This window comes from Theobroma cacao, chromosome 1 (assembly GCF_000208745.1).
Source record: "Theobroma cacao cultivar B97-61/B2 chromosome 1, Criollo_cocoa_genome_V2, whole genome shotgun sequence".
Classification (NCBI taxonomy): Eukaryota; Viridiplantae; Streptophyta; class Magnoliopsida; order Malvales; family Malvaceae; genus Theobroma; species Theobroma cacao.
The window spans coordinates 33,939,264-33,959,628 of record NC_030850.1 but is presented as its reverse complement, the minus strand read 5'-3'; the positions used below and the strand labels follow the sequence as shown (position 1 = coordinate 33,959,628).

Below are 20,365 nucleotides of genomic sequence, written 5' to 3'. Positions count from 1 at the left end.
TCGTTTAGAGAACCCCAACCCCCCTTGACAAGGTTGGGCTTTGAATCCTTAGAACAATAAATGTGTCGACCCCGAAGATATTGACCTGGTGGCATCTAACACACGATACTGTCCCTCTTTTGCCCCATCCAAGGCTCTAGAAAAACCGTAAAAAGTCTTTACCAAAACAGTACTGAAAAGCACAAATCTTGGAAAGGGGTTGTCACAGAGCCATAGGCTATAGCTACGCCCTATGCTAGGCCCGGTCATTTCTTCTAGAAATCCCAAGACATGGCAGTTCACTTTTCAGGCAACATCCCGGCGTGCTTGAACCTCCGGCGATCAAGAGGACCCTTTTTCAGTTCCCCCAGTCAAAAAGTTTTACTACGAAAAAAAAAAAGTAGGTATCCTAATTTATACAATTGCAGGCTTTAAGGATTATTTAGTCATTTACAATAATAGCAGCAAACGTGATTTCAAAATCAAAGCGACTTGGCTGCCTGCTGGCCTGTCCGTACCCAGACCCACTTGCAAGCTGCACGACTCTGGTTTCTGTAAGCCCAATCGTTGACTCTCTCCCTTGTCTGTTTATTGTTTTTCACTTGTGATTTTGGATGTATGGTAACAACGACAAACCATTACCAATGCATTGTTTTCACCTTTGACCTTGAAGCCGTGGCCCCCCACACCCCACTCTCTCTCACGCAAAGCTTTCCAGAATTGGTAGGTGCGGGTTAACTTAGCTGGTAACGTCAAAAATCTTGAGTAAAACTTCATAGTGGTCAAAGATTGAGAGATCAAGAAAAAGGAGTTGATTTAGAAGTGGACAAAGGCATTTCAAAAAGGAAAAAACTTATCTTACATATTCGATAATAGCTTTTTTAAATTTAACGAGTAAAATTAAAGGATTGATGTGTATCTTCTTAAGATAAATTTGTAAGATTAATGATTAAATAAATACATGATAATATTTTAATCAGTTTGTAGAATTTAAAACTCTCATTATCGACATATGTAGAATAATAATTAAAAAGCTTATAAAAAAAAAATCCTGACACGAGCAGTACTAACTTTATAATTTGCTTGTCTATGGTCATCCTTAAATTATGGATCAAGACTATGTATGTAAAACCAAATAAAGATAGTGTTAAATGAAGACACTATTGGCATTTGGTTTTTGTCGGGTTACATAGTTTTTTTTTTTTTTTTTGCATCTTCCAGTTCTACCTGCTCATTGTGGTGGACAGCTTTTGATTCTGGGAACTAGAAAGGTAAAAATCCAAAACCATACAAGCAAAAGCTGGACAGACTGCAAAATGGTGGTGTAACTTAGCCAGATTTATCGACATGACACTTTCATATAAGACACATGAGGCATTACTAAACCAAACCTTTTTTGTGAATGTTCATATCCTCACATTCACATGCGAAGATTGTTGAATTTATGGAGTGATTGAGAGAGGATTTGGATCCTTTCCCAAATTAGGCAAAACTTGATGTGTACATTGTCATTGAATTCTTTTTTTCCTTTTCCCCCTTTTTCACTATCCGGGTACTACTACCGTACACATGATACACCACCTTGAAGTTTACGATGAACTGGTTACCACTTAGGCATATAATTTTATGCAAGAATTTGAAGTTTTTAGCATGTTAATGGCAACAGCCATGGAACCCAAAGCCCTTGTATGAAGAAACATTGAAAAGAAAAGAGAAAAAGGGTTTAACTGTTAGCCTACAACTGCAAGTTGTAGCTTTTTGTCGGCTTGATGAGCTGCCCTACTCTGATACTGTCTCTCTATTCTTCATGCGAGCAGCAGTCAGAATTCAATTCAGTAATAAGACTAATTAAAGAGAAGTGAGAATACTCCATATGTGTTGGAGCCAAGATAGGCAACAGCTGCATGCAAAAGTGTTGCAACTTGCAAACCGCAAGGCACGTTGTGCTTTTGATCCAGCTCAGCTTCTTTGGGTACATTTATTTGTGTTTACTTAGAAGTCAAAATAGTTTGTCTGATGCAAAATCAGATTAGAGAGAAAGGAAAAAGTTAGAGAAGAAATTAGAATTCAAAAATCCTGATGGGAATGCTCTTCAATCTTCATGCAACGTGCCGCACAGTTTTGAGGCACAGTGTTTTCAAACCTACAGATGGAAAACAACAGCTAGCCCTCGGAAAAGTAAAAGGAAAAGATTGGATGATAGGAAAGTGAAAAATATAAGAATAATGCTACTGTTCATAAAGTGAAAAAACAAGGAATTTATTTCGAAATTATATTACTAGTTGTTAGTATCAAGAAGAAGACTGATCATTGATGTCTTTTTGACTCATCTCATCACGTGAATAGCAAGTGGTCATCAGCCCTTTCAGTCTCAAACTTACTGGGCTTGAGCCCTCCTGAACATTTGCTGTGTTAAAGTATTGCAAACATGTTCTACAGGAACACACGTTGGCCCACAAAATCTCTGTTGCATCACATGGAAAAAAAACAAAGCAGTGAGCCCAAAGGCAAATCTAATCTCTATCTCATGCCATGTAAAGAAGAGATCAGATAAAATCTCACCCGTTCATCACGTCGAATTTTAATTTTGTGAAATCAAACAAGTAGGACCCACTGAGTTCCGTTTCACCCACTACCTTCCTTTGAAATATCAGAAACTTTAAAGCTTGTGTGAGATTTTGGGGTGATGGGTGATCACTCTTGTGGGTCCTAGATTTTATTGTTCCCATTTGATGACTTTTAATTTTTAAATACAACTTGTTAGGAAATTTTATTGTAATTTTTATGATTATAAAAATAGGAAAATTTAGGATTAAGGGAAATCAAGTGTCGTAAGCATTTCAACCCCATGTGGGATTATGGCCAATGGACCCACATTGCATGCAGTTTTCTCTTTTCTTCTCTAAGTTCTAATCTCACAATTTTTTTTTTAAAGAAAAAGAAAAGTTGAGAGGTTGCTGATGTCTTCCCTCTTTCACTGATTTTGATGGCTAACCAATGGGATTCCATAATTTAGTCAAATGTCAAATTGTTAATAGTTAATGTTGTAGTCAATGAGAACTACAATCAATTATGTAAAGAGATAAGGATTACAAAATCTAAACTGCAATGGATTATCTGATTTGTTCATTAATTGTGGTTTGTGGATGTGCTCTTGGGCTAGCTAGTTGAACAGTGACTATCATATTCATGGCGGCTCCTCACTGGTTGCAATTTGTATGTCCTTTGCCTCTGCAAAGAGCCAAACCTCTGTACACTAAATGATAACCAAATCAATGATACGATTGATTCAGACTTCATGGTCTTCCAAGTCCCTGGCAGAGAACTCAGAGACAGCTAAAAGGCAAAAGAAAGTGCTAAGCTTGTTTTCTGCGGTGGACTTTGTTCGACAGAAAATGGTTTCTGCTGACCACGTTTAAGGATTGGTAGCCCAACTGAACCTGGCCCGTGATCATTGTGTGTTAACTGAAAGAACCTCCAAACTTGCTGGCCCTGTTTTTATGAACCCCAAATAAATTTGCCTAATAAGACTGGTAATCTGGTATATCCAACTTTTTTCAACATTGTACGATCACATTGGACCTTGGGTTTTTGTTTTTTTTTTGGGGGGAAAATCATATGATGGATCAATATCTTGTATGATGAGGGATGATGGCATGGTATTTTTTTATATTTTCTATTTCATTTGCTTGAGTGGAATGCCATTATTGCACATACATGGTCGGATGGTCCATGGAGCTTCTGACGTGGTAATGCCAGGGATCCTCCAGGCATATATCTGCATGATTGCATGTGATGAGAGTAAGACTGTGGGCTACGAACAGCTAAGCTTCTCAGTTCCAAACAAAACTTCCCTTTAAAGCAAACACACCCACAGAAAGAAAGAAAGAAAAGAAAGTAAAAGAAGCCAAAATGATTTTGTCCAAACACCTGATTGCAAAACCATTAAAAAGTAGAGGCCTACCTTCCATTCCATAATATTCCAAATTGTCGCTCAAGCTTTCCACCACAGCCAAGAAAAGAAAGGCTGGATAAATTTGCAAAGAATTGACAGTAAATTGTGAAAAGCAACAAAAACAACAGAATAAAGTCATGGACTTTCAAAAGTTATAATACAGGAGTGTGTCGATTGGTGGTCTATGTTTCCCACCGATGGAGTTGAATAACAAGAAACTGCGGACCCTCATTGAGAGGGCATGGGCTTTGCATGCCAGGTTGAACGATGAAATCGAGAACAGTATCAGCTTCTGCAGGTTTTGTTCAGACCATGGTCGCTATTGTGATGTTGGGCAGACCCCATTTGAGGAGAGGGAGAGATTGATTGCCATCAGAGATTCATTGAAGGAAGTTGAGAACACGCTTTTGCGTTTGCAGGTACCCTACTTCCTGTCTCTTCTTTTATTCGCTAGGCCGTCTAGAAAAATCCTGTGAAGCTGCAAGTTGCCCTGGATTTTCATATTGTCTTTTCTAGTCTGAGATAGGTCAGCAGATAAAGTCCAAGTCCTTTGATCTGAATGTAATTGCAATTGCAGAAATGTGCTTCATTGGCATAACATTTTTCAAGAGATCTGAAAATGCAGAACAGACATATATAAGAAATAGCATTAAGCATAGGCAATTAATCCTTGAATCTCACGTGATGAAAAAATTCTTAATATTTCATATAAAACAATTTGCATTTCAAGTTTTAAAAGCACTAGCTTCTGGACTCTGTTCTTAATGGAATGATTAAATTCAAGTAGTAGGTTCATATAGGCTGATAGGCAAAAGATTTAACAATAACAAATGATTTCAAAGTTAATTATTCCGTTACCTTTTGGTTGATATCTTAATTTGTATCTAAACCTGTTGAGTAGAATTGGAATATTCTACCTGGCTTTTAGAGGTTTTGCTTTAATTTGATCTGCATACGACCTTTTATCCATGCTTAGTAGTTAATACTAACCTCAGTTTCTTAATTATCAAATATAGCATCAAACTGGGGAAACTTATGTTTAAAATTCTGTCCTTTTCCTCTGGAAAAATAATGTTAACAATCATAGCTATCTACATGCAGAAGTTGCAGTCTTGGCAGCTGGTAGATAGACATTCAGCTCTCACAAGTTTGGAGCAAAGCAGATTATTTCTCATAAAACAAGTAACACAATATCAAGGAAGACCCCTGGATGTGGTGAGAGAGTTGAACGCTTGTTTTGGCAATGATAATAGAGCTGCGTTTGACAGGAATGTGGAAGAACTTCCTGTGAAGAAAAATGGGGTTCAAAGCAGGAGAAGAAGGCTTTCCAGTTTTCTCATTTGTTGCATTAGATTTTTGTTCAACTCCTGGAAGTGGCAGAGTGCTGTTGGAATTGCAATAAAATTAATCCTGATATCAGCTAGCCTTTCAACCACAATTCAATTCTATCATGCCAGGCACCAATCTTGCAATTCACAAAGAAAAATTGTTTCCACTATCATGTATTCAAAAGAAGCAGAAAACATAGATTCTTTACTAACTATCTCAAAGAGCCCTCTGGATGTCTTTTGCGGCAGGGGATGATTCGTACATCATAATATATGAAATCACAACTCAATTTCTTCAGAAAATGTTTCCCCCTCTTCATCATTGTCTCTGTACCACATGCATGCATGCCATCCACTTGACATGGTCAATTCAAGAAACATCATGGAAATACATGATGGCATTGGAAAGTGTTTTCTAGCTGTATTTATATTGCAGATTCAAGTAGTTGGGCTTTCCTTTCTGACTATGGAGATTCATATTCAATGTTCAACTAAGGTTATTTATGGGACCACAACTTTCCATGTTTGCATAGGACCATTCCTATTCATAGTGGTTAATGAATCCTTTGCTGCTTTGGGGTAGACATTATTTTAATATGTGGTCCAACTTAATTTATTAGATTCACACGTATTTTATTTCCTCTTAAAGGTTATATTACATGAAACGGCCAATTTCCATTAGCGTGCAACTGCAAATCCCCTGCGAGGATTTGACTCCTTGACCGTTGGTTCGGCGCCAACTGCCAAGAACCGGGAAGATTCTGATGTGGGCTCGATTTGAGATTAGCCCAAGCCCAAAACTCATACCGAAACAAATCAGACACTATGATCAGGCCCAGTCAGCACAAATTGGGCCGATAAGTTCTAGGCTTTCCTTTGCCAATGGAAAATAGATAAATAAGTAAATAAATAAAAAGAAGGAAGAAGTGGAAGGCTTTGCCTTTGAGAACGGTCAGCTGAAGCAATTGGTTGGCGCTCTTAATTCCACGCCACGAATCACATTGCTTCCTCGCCTCTTTCCCATGCAAAAATCGTCGAATAATTAAAAGGAAAGCTCTAGAAGAAACTTGTGAAGAATAATCTGTCCCATAAAATCGTTTCAAGTTCCCCACATTTCATGTAACTCTATTCTGGTTCTTTCTTCCTACAACACGACTCGAAGATCAACAAGCAATCCCAGCTGGAGGGTGGGGATGGTAACCTCGAGGCAGGGGCTGCCTTCATGGATAAGCGCCGCAGCAGCGACCCGAGTTGATTTCGAAGGAAACGTTGAGAATATGATAAAAGACGGCCACGGCGATTCTACAAGCCAACCGCAAAGCCAAAAGTCGTCAAAAGCTGTAACTGACGTGGATTTGAGCTTCGGAGAGAGGGCTTTCTCTGCCTCCGGCGCCGCTTTTCTTTCTGCCATCATCGTCAATCCTCTCGATGTCGCCAAGGTATCTGATTTTACTTTTGTAGAAAGTTTGGTTCTTTTTTATACATTGAGATTCATTAATTCTTTAAAGGGATTTTTTTTTTTGTTTCTCTTTTAATCAAAATTCTGTCAGAAGATATCTTGAAATGTTTAATTCTCTAAATTAACATCTCCATAGAATCCTAAGAGTTATTGTTTTTGGGTAACATCCAGACAAGGTTGCAAGCACAGGCTGCTGGAGTTCCATACCAGACATGCTTTGAAACTAACATGGTAAGAATCAATTTAATTGGTTTGCTTCATCTCATGATCAATTTATTCCCCTGTTTTAAACATTAATGATTTATTTGATTCTTTAATTTATCCTCTGCCAAATGCATCTTAACTTTGCCTTCGAATTTTTTCGTTTTTCTCCTCTGCTCTTCTGTTTAAGTTTTTTCCAGAATTGAAAAGTTCTCAATCATGTGCACGTTCAGTTCTTGGCTCTGAACCAGTATGCCCCCCTGAATGTAGTCGGTACAAAGGGACACTCGATGTTTTTTACAAAGTCATTCGACAGGTTGGTGGTTTTTCTGTATTAGACTTGTTCTTGATGTTTGATGCTGTAATGGCAATTCTTTTCAAAAAATAATAAGGTTTTGATGGTATATTTTTTATTTCTTCCATTACATTGGTAAAAGTAACTCTATTAGACCCAGCTGATGGCTAACAGAAGGGCATAGGGGAGGAAAACTTAAGTTAATTGCAAGAACAAGTTCATGTATTTAAGCACAATGATTGAAATTTTCATTATATATTTATAGATGCATTATACTCTCTTTAAATTTGTATTGTTGCAAACCTTTGCATATCAATGGACCAATTACCTATTGTTGGAGGTTCACAGGAGTGAATTTGTGCAGGAAGGATTTGCCAGACTGTGGAGAGGAACTAATGCAAGCTTAGCGTTGGCTGTGCCAACTGTAAGTCTCTCCCCCTTATAAAAGTTCCTCTTTCAATTCATATGGCTGCATTTGATGTTTTTATCCTTTGCATCAGTGTGATGAAGCATTTTTATATGCTTCTTTTCTGTCAGTTTTTGGTTCATGGGCTTTGTTCTTTTGTTGTCAATCAGGTTGGCATCTACATGCCTTGTTATGACATTTTCCGCAATTCTATCGAAGAATTCACAACTAATAATGCTCCAACCTTGACGCCATATGTCCCATTAGTTGCAGGCATAGTTGCACGTTCTTTCGCTTGTGTAACTTGTTATCCTGTTGAACTGGCAAGGACCCGCATGCAGGTATAAGATGTTGTGTACCTTTTCTAATCTAACTGGGGATTACTATAATACTTCTCAATTGTTATACTCTGTAGGACTTGAGTAGTTAAGTTGATGAAAGTCAATTTTATCATTCTGACTTTTTTTTAATACCAGGCATTTAAAGAAACTCCAAGTGGTGTGAAGCCTCCAGGAGTATGGAAGACATTAGTTGGAGTCATCAACCCAGTGATGAGCACAAACTACATTCAGAACTGTAAGTTAATGATTGAATTGACAGATGTTCGATTGATTACTGTCTCCCTTTCTCTCAGAAACAATATCTTTTTGATGTTGCACAAGAAATTAGACTGTAAATGAGAAAGTTTGATTAAACTAAGCTTCCAGAGATGGTCATTATTGCTGACATATTCTTCATAACAGTACAAAGCTACCGCATTTTATGGACTGGCCTTAGTGCACAACTTGCTCGTGATGTTCCTTTCTCTGCAATTTGTTGGTCAACACTTGAGCCGGTGAGACTTCAGTTCCTTAATTCTTAAGAAGGATAAGTTTTGGTTTTTTCAGATATGTTTGACGCTAGCTAATCTATTCAACTTAATGCTGGTTTCTTTTGCCCTTTCCAGATAAGGAGAAAATTGCTTGTTTTGATGGGTGATGAAGCTGGTGTAGGTAGCATCCTTGGGGCAAATTTCACTGCTGGTTTTGTGGCAGGCAGCATTGCAGCGGCTGTTACCTGTCCACTAGATGTTGCCAAGACCCGGAGCCAGATAGAGGTCTCTGCTTTCTAGTTAAGCTTTGCTAGATATGCATTTAAATTCAGTTAGGATAGGATGAACAGCACAGAACAACCCTCCCTCCTATGCCCCTTTCTCCTTCCCCCAAGTGCACATGCCCAGGAATGCATACACACAGACACCCTAAAGTGAGGTAGTTAGTTTCCCATAAGACAATAAGGACTATATTTGACCATCATTTGCTAGTATGTGACCATGAGAGCGCAAGTATTTCCATCATAACTTGATTTCAGATATTTACTTTGGATGACTGCATTTTGGTCCTAAATCTGTCTTTCTTGATTTCCAGAAAGATCCCACCAAGGCATTAAAGATGACTACAAGACAAACTTTGCTGGAAATTTGGAGGTACGAAGCATTCTTTTGTCTATTCCTATTCCTTGAAGCTATATCGCTGTTGCTTTCTTATAGTTGCTTCTCAGTGATTTAGAGGCATTAATGCTGTAGAACGCATACCAGCAGATCTTCTGGTAAATGACTAGTCTAATGCAAGAATGTCATCCTAGGTCCTAGCTAAAAACCATCATAGTTTAAAGACTCCAGTGGGGTCATCTAAAGGGACATGTACTAGCATCAGATGAGCGATTAGACTATCGTAGAGTTTATTCCTTAGCAGTAGTGTCTGTGTCTCAGGCTAATCCTTTAGGTAAAACCCATTGCTCTAACTTGTAGTCGACTGCCTAACATTTTAGGTTTGCTCTTGTGCGGACCTGCAAAGGTCACTCAAGGTGGGAAATCTGTCAATTCTTATGAGCTGGTTGAGGTTACCCTGAATATTCACTTTCATTAATAGCTCATGTGTCCCAAACTGTCATTTGCAACAGGGATGGAGGGATGAAGGGACTGTTCACCGGGCTTGGTCCTCGTGTTGGTCGTGCTGGTCCTTCTGTGGGGATCGTTGTTTCCTTTTATGAAGTTGTCAAGTACGCTTTACATTCCAGACACGAAGATTTTGAGTGAAACTTGGATTCGTGCCAGCTATTGTTGATTTGATGTTCCAAGTATAGTCGCCTAACTCGACGATGTAAAGAGAAGAAGAATAACACACGCGTGTGGTCCTCCAACCAAAAATCTATCGGTCCTCCAACCAAAAATCTATCATGTTGCTCAAAAAGACTCTCAAGAGGCAACACTTCGACAATACTTCCGGGACCTGGAAACGCCAGGCTGCATCACTCCAATTCTTTTCTCATAATGGAAGCCCGATTCATTGTTGCAAGTTGCAACACAAAGTTTCTTTGTAAGGGAATATTTGCAATCTTTTTGCAATTAAAGTTTATTTCGATGGCAACTATTTACAACCACTTAGTAATGGTAAGCACAAGTGTTTCTCATCTCTGAATGAATGGTTTAATTCATTGTTTTTTGTAGTCAGTTTTACAGAAACAGAACACCATTTAACAAAGAAACAGGCACATAAAGAGATTAACAGGAAAAAGAAGAGTATTCCGAGAGATAGAGGAAGCAAATTAAGGAATCAAGGAGTAGGATAAAGAAAATGATAACAAGAAATAAAGTAGGCTACCAGAAAACAAAATTAACCAATAAATCTCTCATAACAAATGCAAACCACCATCCATCACCAAAGAAAAAAAGAAACAACTTAATATATCTATCTACATAGCAATTTCTATTGCAACCCTGATCTAAATGAATCTCTCAAGCCCTAAGAATAATTTAAAAGAAGCTGTAGGAAGATGCGTCTAGAGGGTGGATGAGGTATGTAAGAACCAGTGCCACAAGCATCAGCACGTATGCAATCCCTTGGTCAATTGAAGTCCCTGCCCACAATAAATGGAAATGTAAGTTTAGGAGTTTCCATCAACATCTTATACAAAGCCACACACAATTAGCCTAGAATTTTTCCAGAGGCTAAACACTGCAATATGTACCCTACTACCAGAGCATAACATTTTTTGCCCCGGGAAAGACAGAAGTCAGAACATTATTGAGATACTGTTCCAAGGGGGTCTAACGCGTTTGCAAGAAACAACTTGAGCTATCCTCTCTGACCCACAAGACAAAACAGACGAAGAAATCAATGCCTTCAAGGAAGGATACCACAAAAATTGAAGGAGACAAAAGAAAAATGAAAACCAGCATTCTACGTGAAAAAACCAACACAAAATCTTGGCAATGCCTCGGCACGAATAGAACTGTGAAGAAGGCAGTTTTCAACATTACTACAGATCTAAAGAAAACTTTTTCTTCAGAGCAATTCAGGAAGGAAGCAAAGAAAACAGATCTAAAGACCCAAAAAGAGCCTGTTACAATAAAAAAAAAAAAGATGAGAAGTTACCATCACTAGTAGGAGAAGGAGCTGGAGCAGCGGACTGAGCCTCAACATAGGGTGACACGATGGCAAAAACAAGAGCAAAGATAGCCACAACACCCACAAAAGCCCTGGAAGAAATCACCGCCATTTTCCCTTCTCTTAACACCAACAAACTCTGAATAAGCCCTCTGTAAACTATTACCCCAACGGGCAATGTGAGAGCTCTAAAGAGAAATGAAGTCGAAGAAGACCCAGGACGAGGAACAGATAAAAGAAAGTAGAGCAGAGAAATTCTACAAAGGAAGTTGGGGTTTAAATAAGGAGGTTGAGGCCATTATAGGGTGTAATAAGTTGTATTGCAAGCAGTTAAATGGGAGAGCTTTGGGAGTGGGGTCAGGGTGATTATCTTTATTAGGTAAGCGTTGATTACAACGCCATGTGATGAGGTCTTCTCTTTTAGATTTCTTTATTCTTTTGTTGAGACACACAGCCGGGTGAGTTGTTGCCCAGACCCTTTTTCTCTTCACCTACTCAGCCCTTTTCAAACGTTTATATTATCAAAAACGATTTAAACGGCTAACATTTGCATCATTGTTGCATCAAATAAATACTGATATCATTGTTGTATCAGATTTGTTATAAATTTTGTTATCTAAATCCAGTTTGAATTCCAAGAGAATCATAATATTTCAATCTCGATTTAAAATGAGATTTCTAAATCATATTTAAGTTTCATACAGATCCTGTTAATTATTTATTTTTTACCTTACCACCTTTGCCTTTGTCTTTTATTTCCTGTTCCTGGCCGTTGCTGCCTCCTGGCTTTGCTACCGTCGTGATCAACCTTGCTGCCAATTGGTGATTCAGTGGGGACAGAATTTAAAAATTCGAAATTCAAAAATGGTTTATTTATTTTTTTATTTATTTGTTTTTATTTTTAATTTACAAATATAACTGGCAAAGCAATGATGAGTGACAAAACAGAATACAAAATGCTATCACCCTTGGATACCCTTTAGCTGCCAAATTTTTCAACATTATTTGACCCCAAAAAAACAAACGCAACATGGGATGCTAGCCTATTACGGGCATCTCCTTTTTAAGCCCAGGAGCTTGTTTCTCCTTATTTATCTTACATATTGACCAACTGAAATCTACTTTTTCATCTCTCTGCCACATCGACCTATTCTTTTGAATTCCTTGCAATATGTGGAAGACAATCAATCATGCATAAGGTCATGGATCAAAAAGCAAGAATTCGCTTAAAAATGTTGGAAAGCTAATGTTGATGTATGGTTTTGCTAACACATGCTTCACATCCATCCACACGCGGGGAAGCACTTTCCATGTGTAATAAACTACTACATTCCAAATGAACCTAAATTCCTAACAATAGTGCCTATACAGAAGTAATCAATATGAAAATCCCTAGGACCTTGAAGATAATTGACAGCAACAGAAGCTTTTTTTTCAGAAAATCATGAAAATTTTGAAAAACCAAGAAAACAAAGTGAAGAAAACATGCAAAATATGGATGGGACCATAAGAGCATACTGACACAAATGAGAGCACATGCTATGTTGATACCATGCACATGGATGATAACATTAGAATCATATTCCAGTCAAACGATTTTAAATGCTCAAAAAATCTTTAGCCCCGTAACCGTTGAACTCATAAAAAGGATAAAACTTGAACCACCACACAACTCTTTAGAAATCTAGGGCCAGAGATCTGGCAAATCTGGCTGCACTGTGTTTTCCCCTTTCTGTACGTTCTGGCCACACCATAACATTAACTAGTATGACAAATAATATACAAAAAATAAAAAATAAGATAAAAACAATACTACGAATGATAAATATCTAGGTGATTGGCAAATTGGTGAAAAGGTTTACTAATTTCTAAGCATTTTGGAATAGTTATATAACTTATAAAATTTACATAATTACCAAATTATATGTTTTATCTTCAAAAATAGTATTTTTAGCTTAAGTACTTTCAATGTATAATATGAACTTTGTCTTGTCATTATTTTCACTACTACCATTGTATCTTCGAATTGGGGCTTTCCCCACTAATAAAATTTGGTTGTATCCACATCAATGCATGTTACAACCCGTGAGGAAAGACAAAGAAGGGTGAAAAGTTAGTAAAAGATATGTCCAATCCGATTAAGGAAAATGGACCGCGCAGGTGTAATTCTACTATGAAAAAAATCCCAAAGTTGATAGATCAAAACCCACAAACCAATTACCAAATTACAAGCCACTCAATAATCCGCCAAACAAAACAAACTCCTTTTTTTTTTTTCGGTCTGTTCTGTTAAATACAAAAATAACTCAAGTACGGATACAGATGGAATTTTTTTTATTATTATTTACAATCCAACCTCCAGAATGCTCCTAATTTTAATGTGGTATCCTGCAAGGAACAAATTCCGAGCAAGTGACCTTTATAATTTTTGGAAAAATATAATAAAAAATGCATGGACAAGTACACATATAAATTGCATTAACTAATCAAGAAACCCATAGAGTATAAGGACATAAAGGCCTCTTCTAAAAGACAATGTAAATGCCAATAGCCAAAATAATATAAAAAATCAATTATAAAAAAAAAAAGGGGAGGGGGAGGGGTGGAGAGAGAGAGAGAGAGATTATTCTTCCATCTTCACTTGAGAATCACATCAAAACCTAAGGCAATTGAATGACTGCAGATTCTATATCAACTGGAGCATGTGGTTGAATCTAACAGACTCTGGCACAAGTTGTTCCATAGAGTTGAAAAACTTATGGAAACAAAGACGATGTAGCTTTCAGAACAAGAAAGCTAAACGCTACAATGATTTACTACTCTTTTGTCCAATATAAATAACTGTGAACTCAACCTTACCAGAGAGAAAACATGATTGTGGCCAACTTTTTGTTCACACTGCCAATTTTGGATCCAGCGTTCCTGAGCCATTTCCTTCTCCAGTTAAACTGTGGTCAGGGTCCTGCATATCACATAGTCATCAGTGACAGCCAAAGGGCGCTCAAACTTGGAGAAGTTAGGGCCAGCAAGGTATGTACCTCCATTCCCCATTTGATGTAATCTGGTGACTCACAGGCCTTGTATTCATCAACCAAACTTTCAATTATGTCCCTTGATTCATCAAATTCAGACAGATCATTGTCCTGCTCACATCTAACAATAATTAGGATAATATATATCAATGTAATGCAATTGCAAAATATTGTTTAATTTTGTCATTGCACTTTTTGTTTTTGGAAGCAGAAGACATGTAGCAGAAGTAACAAACAAAAAGTGCTAAATATATTATTCAAGGAATACACATCTTTTAACCAACCTAAAGAAGTAAAACATGTCCATGTGTGCAGGCTTACAAATACACATGTGCATGTAAATAGGTAAATAGACATGTATATGAACAAAACTCATGCATGCAGGTGTGTGCATACATGTTCATAAAAATACATGCAAAAGCATGGTGGCAGCAACAAAAAAATTAGAAACTGTAACTGAAATAAAACTACGAGAGCCCAAAAGCTCGTAACTCACAGCAAACATAGGGAACTTCCGATAATTGTCAAGAAATGCTTGCTTCTTTCTCAACTTCTCATACTGGCTCAAACATTTGCTGAAGAGGTGTCGGATACTGGTATGACTTGCTAGCATAAGACCACTCACCTGATCAATGCAACATGCACTTCTTTATTCTCTCTCAAATTTTTTCAATTATTTTTCCAACAAATGGAGCACCACATTATAAGGAGATAGCAAAATCATGCTGAATGTCAAAGTTGTTCTTAATTCAGAAAAAATATTGTCAATTCCTCTGTAATTCAGGCAAAATAAGCAATCTAAACTCTAAAGACAAGAATTAGAGTTGTACCCTATGAGCAGTTTGGACATATGGGGACTTTCTAGAAAGAGCAACCTACAAAAACACCAAAAGAACAACCAGATGATGTAAGTTCAGATATCATAAGAAAAAGAATTGACCAAATTGATGACAACTGCTTCTATGATCAAGAGACCTGAATGCTTGCAGGACCCCACTCAATAAAATTCACAAGCTTTCTTTCACGAATCCTCTGTAGACTTTCATGCACCTGATAAAAAACAGGAGAAATTATTTAACAAGCATTGGCAGCTTAAACCAGTAAGAATAGATGACACCAACAAATTTCCAGGAAAAATAAGGTCTGCACAACTTACTATAGATTTTCACACATTATAACCATTAACAAGCAATCAAATTGAAGTTATTTAAACCTGTCTTTCAATAAAAATAATAAAGAATACATAAGTAATATAGTTGACCCTACATGTTGGATGTTTAACTGCCAAACAATTTGAAACCACGACACTGCTGATAACTTTTCTTTTTCTTTCAAGGAAGAAAATATAGTCCCAAGAAATCAGGGTTGGATTTCTATAAATGAGCAACAAGCCTATACTAGAAGAATTTAAGTTGGTGTGCTGACTAGGCGAACAATTGCAGTCATCTAATCAATATCAGTGCTCTGAATTTTCAAGGGGAAAGGAGGGGTCTTGGCTAAAATCACACACTCAGCCACCTTGAGAAGAGAAAATTAGCAAAGAGAACACATAAAATGCCTAACATCACTTTAAAGAAAACAAAGCAACTGCACCATCATCAAACTTTTGGCACAACAGTTGCCAGGAGGACAAGCAAGATGTTTGATAATCTAGAGAAAGAAAAAAAAAATTGCATGCATTCACAGGCAAAATCTTTGAACTACTACCAACCTTAAGATAATTCCTCTTCTTTGCACAAAGATATAACTAAATCTGCTAAAGAATGCAAATGTTTAAGTAATGGCCAAAGTCAACAAAAAAGTAATCAAATGCGTACTTAAGAATAAAGAACAATATTTTGTTGCTTGTTTACACAAATTTGAATGTGAACCTGAGGTATTTTTCTTGTAAAAATTATAGCATTCCCATAAAAATTAATTTACAATACCTGAGTAGGATCTACTTCTCCTTGAATGATATTTAGTATTGAGATATACTTTGCTTGACTAGCTTCTTTTGTGCGTGCATAAGAGGAAACCATAATATTTTTTGTCTGCAAGGAATCTTATGGTCAGAAAAATGCAACCTGATTTGTCAAAACAATTACAAGCTACATATCTCACCTGGAGAAGTCTTCTCATAACATCAAGAACAGTAGTTTTCCGGATCACATTAGCCTGCCAAAAAGCAATACCTTGGCATCAAACTGCACTGAAAAATTCTTCTTTACAGGAATAACAAGACTAAAACATTTATCTAGGACTGATATGAGATTCTGAAATGTCATTGTTGACAAAAATAAAACATATAGAATCAGAAAATGTCAGCTCTGATCACTCTCAACTTGAAGAGCTTTTCTTTTGGGGGGTCGGATGAGGGAGGATGTTTTGTGTTTGTCCTTCACTAGTACAACTAATGATTTGACTGACTAGGCATAAAGGTCAAAACATGACAACAAGAACCTTCATTTTCCTCCCATTCTAGCATTGATGGTGAATACATGTCAAAATGAGTCAATAGAGACAGTGAAAAGCACAACGATGAAGAAAGTTTTACATCCATAAGTATAACACTTACTAGTCTAGGAAGTTAAAGTCACTGCATTTTAATTGTTACTAAAATTTTGATAGTTAAAGCTAAGCTCTATGATGTGAGATAAGAAGAATGCTCATCTTCTTGTAAGACAAATAATAAAAGAAATTTGCTGAAACAATTCTATACGATCATTACTTCAGTAATAAACTCAGTAAATATTCCAAGATTTGCAAGTTCCTTTTCCTGAACTGTTTAGTATCCATCTTGCTCTATACCTGACTTAATAGAAGGGCTTGGATTTTGGCAAATATGGAGCTTCCTCTAGGTCTATAAGGGAAGTCATCAGCTTTGCATAAATTCACAATATTGGGTACACTACATCCTCCTCTCCCCACCCTCTTTTTCACCCCAAACATTATGAAAAGAATAAGCAAGCCCATTGAAGACACAATTGTCTACAGGCTCCACTTAACTCTTGAAAAAGCAAAAGAAGCAATTGACCAGGAATCATAATCAGCTACAAAGCTATAAGTACTAACTAGACAACATGAGTATTGGACTGACCTGGCGCTCCACTGTAAGTGGTGTGTAACCTGTCATAAGAAAATGGCATCTTGGTGTTGGAATTAAAGAGGCAAGAAGACCAACCAAATCATTGTTCATATATCCTGGATACCGCAGTGTAGTTGTGCTAGCAGACATCACAGTGGAGACCAAAGAATTTGTTTGAACAAATGTAGGATTACTTAGATGTAAACGCTCTACAGCAATTCTATTAAGTGCGGTATTGTCAAGAACAACAACACAATCAGCATTAAGTGTTAGTCGCTTGAGTGTCAAAAGTGAGTTGTAGGGTTGGACCACCACATCACTTGTCTCCATCTGGTTAGGAAATACACTATATGTCTGGACCAACTTCTTGCTGTAGCGATCATTCAGAGTCTCCAACAGATAGGAACCCATACCTTCATTGTAGAATGAGAGCAGTCAAGTTGTAACCAAGCCAGTATCTCATGATGAATATGCTACTGCCTATGGTCCTACTTTTTGAAGCCAAATGAAGCTAATATGTGTGCACATATAAACAGAAAGAGAAAAATAAGCATACAATAATTAATTTTTGACAGACCAAAAGAGAAAGATAAAAAATGCAAGTATAAAGATAAAGTGAGGAAACCTGAGCCTGTCCCTCCAGCAATGGAATGACATAGAACAAAACCCTCAAGGCTATCACTTCCATCAGCTTCTCTGTCAATCATGTCCATTATATCCTCTTCAACACCCTTTCCCTGTTTAAAAATCATGAACACAAAACTGGATTTTGGTAAAAGATTACTGATTGAAAAGAAAATTAACAGGTAACACACATAAGTCATGTCAGATATTAACACGAGAATTTGTAATATATTCTGTGATCAATATAAACATGCAAAACATACAAAAAAAAAATGATAATCTCAACATCTCATGGAAACACATATTTATATGCTGTAAAATGTAATTACTCTTAGATTGTAATTATGCATTTGTTTTCCTTATCAACATTATCACCTCAACATGTTAAATTAAGATATCATACAGAAGACCATAAGAGCGTCAATCAACTTATATATAATTGAACATCACAAAATTGGAAAGTTGAATGAAAGAAAAAAACCTGATGATATCCACTGGCCCAGTTGTTCCCAGCACCTCCACCGTGATCAGAAACAAAGATATTTTCATGATTGTAGAGATTCCGATATTCACTATTTTGAATTCCATTAATTACTCTAGGTTCCAAATCTATGAGTAAAGCTCGTGGTATGTAATGCTGATCGTCAGCTTGGTAGAAAAAGACATCTTTCCTGTCACCTCCCTGCATCATCCGCACCGAACAAATTAATACATGTTCAACTCGCTATAACTGAGTGACTCACTACTTGTTCTTTTTACATTTCAAATAAAGTTACCTTAATATATTCCGGATTAGTCTATGGCTAATTAAAATCCCAAAACCTAATCTGACCGCCAATCGAAAACTTTTGTCAAATTAGCATAGACATTTTACCGTTAATAAATCGGCGAACAAACAAAATAAAAATCGTCATGAATTTCCATAATTTAGTGGAAACCGGAGCTTTAAAGTGTAAAACCAAAGCGAAAATCTCAAAAAAAAAAAAAAGAGAGAGAGAGACCTGCGTAGCGAAATCTTCAAGAATGCCTTCTTTGCTGATGCCGTGCTCGAGGCAGAGCTGTTTCCAGAACTCCATCCCGATCTGGTTCCCGCATTGTCCCACCTGCAGTGTTATGATTTCTCTCGGCATTTTTTCCTTTCTTTTTCCGTACTCCTGAAACTAGGGCTTCGATCGGAAAGGGGAAACAAGTGTCTGGCGCGCGAGGGACGCCTTTTTTTAAAAAACACAGAAATGAGGGAAATGAGATGATATTTTTTATTTTCCCCCTTTGAGTCTGGTTTGGACGTGAAATGCTTTTTATACGGTGGGACTGTTGAGAGTGTCCTTTTGTGGCCGCTGGCTTGTTTTTGCTTGACGACAAATGCTAACCTGCGCTCTAAGTTGACTTCCCATCTTGTTCTCTTTATTGATTGGGCCGTGATCTTGGTCGAACTAAATGGGCCTTTCGGTTTGTTTACTAGGTAGCACCGTAGCGGTGCTTGGTCTAGTCTAGCCCACTCCTAGGCTGTGTATTTTGGGGCTAGACTAACTGGCTTCAAGCCTACAAGGGTAACTAGGCCTTGAACCAAAACAAAATAATCCCCTAGCCGGTCATTAGGCCTTCTCTGGCGAGACAATTGTTCAGGGAACCTCTCAAGCACAGGGGGAAAAGTGGTTATTACATGTTATATATAGTATTAGTAACTTCATCTACAATTTCACATGTGATTAGATGATGGAAATGATGTCAAATTGTAATTAGGAGCGCATTTGCAAGTCTTTATAATGAATCTTTTTTATTATAACCGTGTGAAATGATGCCGTTGCCATAACTTGTGCATTTCTTACTCCTGAACCCAAGCCACTCCTCTCAAAATTTAATTAAGAACTTACTGGAAATGTTGGCCAACATCAGAAGGAAAAAGGGTTTTAAACAGGAAAACTAAGATTTATCATACTAGTATTAACAATATTAATTTTAGTAACTAACATACATATGTAGTTCCAAATACTATATTTCCTTGGCCTTGCACTCTCCCTGTATGCATTTGATATTTCCTTTCAGTTTGATCATGTACCGAGTACTTTCTCTTTCAGGTAAATGATCGCGAAAAACCAAAGATCAAACTAGAAGGAACTAATGAAACCATACCAAGAAAATAACATTGTCTATGTAGTTTCCAGAATTATGATAACAGGGAATTAATATTCTAGCGAGCCCAGAGAAAAGCTCCCATGGCGAACCTTCTCTTCTGCTCAACATCTCCGGTAATGAGTAGTCCATACTCTTTAAGCAAACAATCAAGCTTCCACTCTGGCATGGCTTCGTAGTCAGCTTTGGTGTACCTCGGGTAGTGCAGTGGCATCTGGAAGTGGCCGCACCAGTTCCTCGCCTGCTGACCATTTGGTCCGCTGCCTAGGCTCGGAGATTGCCTGGCTACTGATTCCATACTCATTTCTGCACCCCTCCCCAACCGTGTGGTAATTCTTCGAGGTAGCTATATGGGTTGGTTGGGTTAGTAAAGGAACTTAGTAGTAGCCTTTTTATAGAGGATTCAACGTGAGAAAGCGAGAGAGTGTGGGTGTTGGGGCATTGGGGGGGTGGTGGGG

General features: G+C 37.5%; 4 protein-coding genes across 6 annotated transcripts; 2 read left to right on the top strand and 2 right to left on the bottom strand.

Moving 5' to 3' along the window:
- On the top strand, positions 3,881–5,835 carry LOC18614026. The gene is made up of 2 exons (XM_007051569.2): positions 3,881–4,353; positions 5,036–5,835. The coding sequence occupies exons 1-2, from the start codon at positions 4,132–4,134 to the stop codon at positions 5,516–5,518; spliced, it is 705 nt and encodes a 234-aa protein (XP_007051631.2). The 5' UTR covers positions 3,881–4,131; the 3' UTR covers positions 5,519–5,835.
- LOC18614025 (mitochondrial carrier protein MTM1) lies at positions 6,203–10,107 on the top strand. Of its 3 annotated transcripts, none has more exons than XM_018113910.1 (10): positions 6,203–6,701; positions 6,893–6,952; positions 7,156–7,238; positions 7,566–7,641; positions 7,794–7,964; positions 8,100–8,199; positions 8,367–8,458; positions 8,570–8,719; positions 9,030–9,088; positions 9,565–10,107. In XM_018113910.1, the coding sequence occupies exons 1-10, from the start codon at positions 6,456–6,458 to the stop codon at positions 9,698–9,700; spliced, it is 1,173 nt and encodes a 390-aa protein (XP_017969399.1). In that variant the 5' UTR covers positions 6,203–6,455; the 3' UTR covers positions 9,701–10,107. The 3 variants fall into 3 exon arrangements, with proteins under 3 accessions (XP_017969399.1, XP_017969400.1, XP_007051630.2); XM_018113911.1 differs by having other exon boundaries at positions 7,123–7,238; XM_007051568.2 differs by having other exon boundaries at positions 7,113–7,238; positions 7,582–7,641.
- On the bottom strand, positions 10,210–11,471 carry LOC18614024 (arabinogalactan peptide 20). Its single transcript, XM_007051567.2, has 2 exons — positions 11,040–11,471; positions 10,210–10,521 (listed from the first exon to the last, which is right to left on the bottom strand). The coding sequence occupies exons 1-2, from the start codon at positions 11,161–11,163 to the stop codon at positions 10,418–10,420; spliced, it is 228 nt and encodes a 75-aa protein (XP_007051629.2). The 5' UTR covers positions 11,164–11,471; the 3' UTR covers positions 10,210–10,417.
- On the bottom strand, positions 13,169–19,063 carry LOC18614023 (tubulin gamma-1 chain). Its single transcript, XM_007051562.2, has 12 exons — positions 18,776–19,063; positions 18,256–18,456; positions 17,776–17,887; positions 17,163–17,563; positions 16,187–16,240; positions 16,012–16,116; positions 15,059–15,133; positions 14,914–14,958; positions 14,580–14,708; positions 14,090–14,194; positions 13,911–14,013; positions 13,169–13,439 (listed from the first exon to the last, which is right to left on the bottom strand). The coding sequence occupies exons 1-11, from the start codon at positions 18,902–18,904 to the stop codon at positions 13,945–13,947; spliced, it is 1,425 nt and encodes a 474-aa protein (XP_007051624.1). The 5' UTR covers positions 18,905–19,063; the 3' UTR covers positions 13,169–13,439; positions 13,911–13,944.

What these genes read in the sequence shown, in the direction of transcription:
- LOC18614024 (XM_007051567.2), bottom strand. Translation starts at nt 11,163, where the DNA reads ATGGCGGTGATTTCTTCCAGGGCTTTTGTGGGTGTTGTGGCTATCTTT. An exon ending in TCCTTCTCCTACTAGTGATG is followed by an intron (nt 10,522 to 11,039) that starts GTAACTTCTCAT and finishes TATTGTGGGCAG; the next exon opens with GGACTTCAATTGACCAAGGG.
- LOC18614025 (XM_007051568.2), top strand. Translation starts at nt 6,456, where the DNA reads ATGGTAACCTCGAGGCAGGGGCTGCCTTCATGGATAAGCGCCGCAGCA. An exon ending in ATCCTCTCGATGTCGCCAAG is followed by an intron (nt 6,702 to 6,892) that starts GTATCTGATTTT and finishes GGTAACATCCAG; the next exon opens with ACAAGGTTGCAAGCACAGGC. An exon ending in CACAAACTACATTCAGAACT is followed by an intron (nt 8,200 to 8,366) that starts GTAAGTTAATGA and finishes TCTTCATAACAG; the next exon opens with TACAAAGCTACCGCATTTTA.
- LOC18614023 (XM_007051562.2), bottom strand. Translation starts at nt 18,904, where the DNA reads ATGCCGAGAGAAATCATAACACTGCAGGTGGGACAATGCGGGAACCAG. An exon ending in ATGTCCAAACTGCTCATAGG is followed by an intron (nt 14,709 to 14,913) that starts GTACAACTCTAA and finishes TGCATTGATCAG; the next exon opens with GTGAGTGGTCTTATGCTAGC. An exon ending in ACATCAAATGGGGAATGGAG is followed by an intron (nt 14,014 to 14,089) that starts GTACATACCTTG and finishes TGTGATATGCAG; the next exon opens with GACCCTGACCACAGTTTAAC.
- LOC18614026 (XM_007051569.2), top strand. Translation starts at nt 4,132, where the DNA reads ATGGAGTTGAATAACAAGAAACTGCGGACCCTCATTGAGAGGGCATGG. An exon ending in ACACGCTTTTGCGTTTGCAG is followed by an intron (nt 4,354 to 5,035) that starts GTACCCTACTTC and finishes ATCTACATGCAG; the next exon opens with AAGTTGCAGTCTTGGCAGCT.